The 6,000-nt window shown below is 37.5% G+C and overlaps 1 protein-coding gene across 1 annotated transcript in view; it reads right to left on the reverse strand.

Moving 5' to 3' along the window:
* The window catches only part of LOC126101436 (dnaJ homolog subfamily B member 13-like), a 73,327-nt gene extending 68,543 nt beyond the window's left edge, over positions 1-4,784 (reverse strand). Inside the window, exons 1-3 of the mRNA XM_049912094.1 lie at positions 4,713-4,784; positions 4,548-4,620; positions 3,914-4,205 (exon numbers count right to left, since the gene is read on the reverse strand). Of these exons, the coding sequence (XP_049768051.1) occupies positions 3,914-4,205; positions 4,548-4,620; positions 4,713-4,784 (437 nt within the window). The remainder of the gene's footprint in view (positions 1-3,913; positions 4,206-4,547; positions 4,621-4,712) is intronic.
* Positions 4,785-6,000: the final 1,216 nt, after the last annotated feature.

Here is a 6,000-nt window from a genome sequence, read left to right on the forward strand (position 1 = left end):
ATGGAGTTTACAAAATGATGTCTCACTAACACGTTGAACAGACTCAGTTGTGAGAGAATTCTGAAACAGTTTATTAAGAGATGACCTGAGGAAAAGTAAGGATAGTAGCTTACAGAAAAGCACACCCTCGGTACAAAATAAACATGTAATGACTTCAATTATGTTGCTCCCAACCCCATAGCCTTCTCGTTTCACATAATAAACATCTGAAAAAATTCTTTCCTCTTTGCATACTGTCATTTGCCAAAATCTCAAATTGTTTTTGAAATATGAGGAATGTTGTGGATATTTCACTCTGGTCTTATCGCCGGCACAACACGAATGCAAATGAGTGTGCTACATCACATAATTTTCTCGAGATTGGTGACAGATTGAGACCTCTACCCAAGTATAAAGAAAAATTTGGTATATTAGACAAATTTCATATGAAGCAGCATACAGTTGGGAGCATGCCATCCTCCAGTCAAGGCTCCTGGCTCATCTCTATATCTAGTGCCCTGCTTCCCTTCCCATTGTTGTTCACATCCTCCCTACACGACAACAGTGTCACATTTCAGGGACAGGAATGTGCTGGCGTAAGCTGTCACCAGCACACTGCTTGGCAAAGGTGGAGCAAATATCACTGGATCAAGCACGCCTATCATGAGAGAGACCAGAGACACACCCACAAGCAACATGATGCCAACACCCTCTCGACAGCATGTATTTAGGCTGCCACCACTGACCAGAGGGCCCAATTCACTCAATCATCCAGTTTGGCGTCTGCCAACTTACTCGTAGAGTGACTTTAATTCGCCATGGGCTACAACAGTACATAGCAAACAGATTAGTGACTGCAAAATCTTAGCGACCCCTATTTTTAGTTTTCAAACTTTTTTGTATTTCTTGCAGTGTCTTACTTCCACGCAGATATCACAATAACTATGATCATGAATGAAATGATGGTCACATCATCATGAACCTGACATATAAAGCTATAAGTAATGCAAAAATGATTTTTTTACTGAATTGTTACTGTAAAATCATTTGAGAATGCTTGTAGGGCATGCACCTTGATTCTGTCATTGTCAATCAACCAAAATGTGGCAAACACAGTTGGCCTCCCCTTCTGGGCAAATGAACGAACTTGCTTAGTGCTTCGGACATAAATTCGTCACTGCTCATCAGCAACCATATCCTGCACAGACGCTACTAGTGTGTGAGGGTGTTAGTATGTGGAAGGGAGGTGCCAATGAGGTGTAAGAATGTGCTGTACAAGGCATACTTCACCACCATGCTGTTATATGCATTGAAGACGTGGACAATGACAAGAAGAAAGGGGAGTAGAATCCAATCCAGTGAAATGAAATTTCAAAGAATTATGTTAGGGAAAATAAGGAGAGATGGATTGAGAAATGAGAATGTTGGGACTGAAATTGGAGAGCTGAGAGAATTGAGAGGAAAAGGTTAAAATGGTTTGGACATGTAAAGACAGTATAAGATGGAAGAATACCAAAACAAATTGGGGGAGATGAAGTCAGAGGGCACGAGGGAGACTTAGAGCAAGACAGATTGACTCAAAAGACAAGTTTAAGAAGACAGAATCTGGCCTGGAACAAAGCAGTTATAGAAGAGGGATGATGGGAACACAGGGGAAAGTGAAGAAGTACCATAAATACCCCAAGCCAGCCTGATGCTGGATAATGGAGAAACAAAGATAATGATGACAACCTATTTGGAATTAGAAGACATTTAGCCTGTCTAATGTATCTTGCATACCAGGTAGAGCACTTGGGTCATTCATTTGTCTACTCAAGAAGTTTTGACTTCAATATTTCAGTGCTCTTTGAAATTCTTCTTACAGTATTGTATCTCCCACTCACTTTATATATTCAAAGTTTCCTTTATAAAACACAGTCTTCAAGAATTGGCTGTATACAGGGTGTGTCGTGAAAAGAGTGGCTACATATGACAGCAAAAATGGCTCTAACCTGGCTGAGCATTCTGTCAAATAGAGCTTGGATGATATACAAGGGTTTGTTATGAGGGTGGTTTGAAAAGTTCACGGAATCACCATGAGAGGTCAGCACTAGCACAAATTGTTCACATTATATTCATTGGACTGTTGCCTGTAAACACGTGCCACGTGCCATGTCAGTGCTCTTGGAAGAGAGCTGTGGTGGTGACTTGGCTCTTTTGTTGTTCCCATGTAGTGATTTGCAAAGATGGAAAAAATCGAGATTTGAACAGTGATTAAGTACTTCGTAAAGAAAGGTATGAAGGCAAAGGACATTCATGTTGCTTTCCAGAATACACTGGGGGACTCTGCTCCTCCATATTCAACTGTTGCCAAGTGGACAAATGAATTTCAATTTGGTCGGAAGAGCTTAGATGATGATCTGTGCAGTGGTCAGCCAAGATGTGACACTACTCCAGAAATCATTGCAAAAGTGCACAAAATGGTCATGGAGGATCGCCAATTGAAAGTGTGTGAAATTGCTCATGCTTGCCATATGTCATCTGAAAGGCTATATCACATTCTAACTGAAGAATTAGAAATGAAAAAAATTATCTGCAAGATGGTTGCTGCGACTCTTGATACTGGATCAAAAACGCATGAGAATGGTCATACCAGAACAATGTTTGGCTCGTTTTAGGAGAAATGAACAAGAATTTTTGCACCAGTTTGTGACCACAGGTGAAACTTCGGTGCACTACTATACCCCAGAGACGAAACAACAGTCAAAGCAGTGGAAACATGCTGATTCTCTGCCACTAAAGAAAGCAAAAAGACAATTCCTTTGGCGGGAAAGGTTATGGCATTAGTGTTCTGGGATGCAAAGGGGATTCTGTTTGTAGATTATCTCCCCACTGGGCAAACAATCACTGGAGATTACTATGCTAACCTCTTGGACAAATTGCATCAAAAGGTACTCGAAAAAAGGCCAGGCCAGGTTTAGCAAAGAAGAAAGTCATCCTTCATCAAGACAATGCACACCTGCACATGTGCCATCGCCATGCCAAAATTACGTGAATTAAGGTATGAATTGTTGCCACACCCACCTTATTCACCTGATATGGGTACATAAGACTTCCATTTCTTGCCAAAACTGAAAATTTTTGTTGGTGGATGAAGATTCATTTCAAATGACAAATGTGAAGCCTGAATTGACAACTATTTTGCAGGCCTGGAGGAAACTCATTTTTGAGATGTGATCAAGATGCTGTTACATCGCTGGACCAAGTGCATTGATCTACAAGGAGACTACATTGAAAAATAAAAAAGTTTGAGTGATGTAAGTGCATTTTTCTATTCCGTTCCGAGAAATTTTCATCTCTATAAACTGGTCCCTTCTATTAGTCAAACTCCAGCCTACATTTCATTTTCCACCAGTTTGATTATAAGTTACTCAATCTACCAATCTAATCTTTAGTATTCTTCTGTAGTATCACATTTCAAAAGCTTCTATTTTCTTCTTGTCTCAGCTATTATCACACAATTTCACTTCTGCACAAGACTACACTGCACACAGATACTTTCAGAGAAGACTCCCTAGTACTTAAATTCATATTTGAGCAAATTTCTCCTTTTCATAAACTATTTTCTAGTTATTGCCAGTCTGCATTTTATGTCATCTCTACTTCTGCCACTGCCAGTTATTTTGTTGCTCAAATAGCAAAACTCATCAACTACTTATAGTGCCTCATTTCTTAATTTCATTCCCTCAGTACCAACTGATTTTATAAAATATGTTTAATTGCAGATCAAAAGAAAACTGGCATAGTCATTTGCATTAACAGTAATATGATCTGGTTAAGATAGTATTATATTCCTCAGAAAGTAATTAATGTAAAAATATCTACATATAAATAAATTGTCAAAAAACTTAAATGTACTTAGCTTAAAAAAAGATTGATAGAATATTGCTTGTACCGGTATGTTCTCATTGGATCACCATGATAGTGATAAGCTTTAATATACTCTTCAGGCCCAGGGACTCCTTCACGAAGGCCTTTAATGCCATACTGGTCATACACAGCTCGTCGTTGGGGATCTCGAAGAACATCATATGCCTCTGCTATCTGATAAAAGATTCGTTCTGTGTCAGCATCAGCACCTGGCTCCTCTGGGTGATATCGCAGTATCAGTCGATGGAAACTGCACACAATATAAAACACCTGACTGCTGGATAAATTTTTGAAAATGGTGATTATATTAATAGTTACTAATTTTGAAACCAGATTACAACAACAAGAGAAATTACAATTTTATTTATTATATTCAATTTCTATCCACCCTTAAAAAAAAGAAGAAAAAAGCAGGATACAGTTTACTGACAAGAAATAAAATCAAAAAGAAAAGAAGATGTATACAGTCATGTGAGAGTTTCGAAAGCCCTGATTTGTTAGTCGAACACCTGTTCTACGACATTCCATAAATTAATTTATTAACTATAATGTAATACTGTGATGTTAACAGCTACCCTGTTGGTCTTTTTAAATTATCAATTGTATTGTACTGTGCTTGTCACATTGTCTATTGCTGAAATGGCCTAATGGAAATAAACATGTTGTTGGTGGTGGTAGTGTTGGTGGTGGTGGTGGTGGTGATGGTGGTGTTGTTGTGTTGGGATGACAGTGCTACACACAGCACAATTTGTTCAGTGAGATGATGTGTAGTCAGCTATCAGTTGGTCAGAGCAACCAACTGGCAGACATGCAAAACTCAATACACTTATCATTTCTTGTAATTTCCTATGTACAAGAAATTGAACATTTGTATCAACATTCATAGCAATCCACATATAATATTGCTGCAGGAGATACAAATCAAAAGATGTTTCCATGCAGACACATGTATTGTGGTCTTACCCATGTATCAACAGGGTCAACATGTTATGTCAGATCTAATAATAATAATAATAATAATAATAGCTTTATTCAACATCGAATGGTACACTGCACATGTACAAAGAAACAGTAATGATTAAAGTTATTTGTACAATACACAAGACACATTCTTCTGAATATGTCAGTAATGATTAAAGTTATTTGTACGATACACAAGACACATTCTTCTGAATACGTCATTAATTACCCCAAAATTACAATAAGATGCTTACTGAATTTTATTCACATAATTTCACAAAGCATTTGTTGTCCTTCATATAAGTATGGTACTCTTCTAATGTGTAGAAAGGGTGTTTTACTAAAAATTTCTTAAGCTGATGTTTCAGTTTAATTGTGGAAAGTGCATTAGCTAATTTTATACCTGCATACTGAGGCCCCTTTTCGTAAAGTGCTGTTCTGTGGCTGCCAATGTAAAATCTTTCTTTATTTCTAGTATTGTACTGGTGGAAATCTGAATAAGTGTTTGTGTGCAGTCTTTCCACAAGCAATATGGCTTTTAGAATGTATGAGTTTGTAACAGTTAACACCTCTGTTTTTGGAAACAAGTTGCAACAAGATTCCCTATATTATGCTCCACAGATTATTCTCACACCCATTTTTTGAAGAATGAGTAGCTTATCTAGATTAGCTTTGGTTGTTGCCCCCCCAAATTTCAATACCATAGTTCAAGTGAGAGGAGAAAAGAGCTTGGTATGCAGTCTTTAGGACTACGGTGTCTCTACAGAACTTGCTATAGTACTGATTGCAAATATAATTTTGACAACTTAGTTGCTAGGGAGTCAATATGTGTGTCCCATTTCAGGTTGCTTTGGATTGTTATGCCAAGGAATTTTACACTAGAATCTTTCTTTACCAATTCGTTGCCCATGTATAATTTAATTTCATTATTCAAACTACTTTTGTTAAACTCCATCAAACATGTTTTACTGGTGCTTACATTTAAGTGGCTTTCATTAAAAAACTGAACAATTTCTTTTGTCACATTATTACACTCGGCCTCTAGTTCATTACATGATCTTTTTTTACATACAATGGATGTGTCATCGGCATACAAAACAATTTTGGAATTTATAGTACAGTATTTAATATCATTTACATAGATCAAGAACA

The sequence above is a fragment of the Schistocerca cancellata genome, chromosome 9 (assembly GCF_023864275.1).
Source record: "Schistocerca cancellata isolate TAMUIC-IGC-003103 chromosome 9, iqSchCanc2.1, whole genome shotgun sequence".
NCBI lineage: Eukaryota > Metazoa > Arthropoda > Insecta > Orthoptera > Acrididae > Schistocerca > Schistocerca cancellata.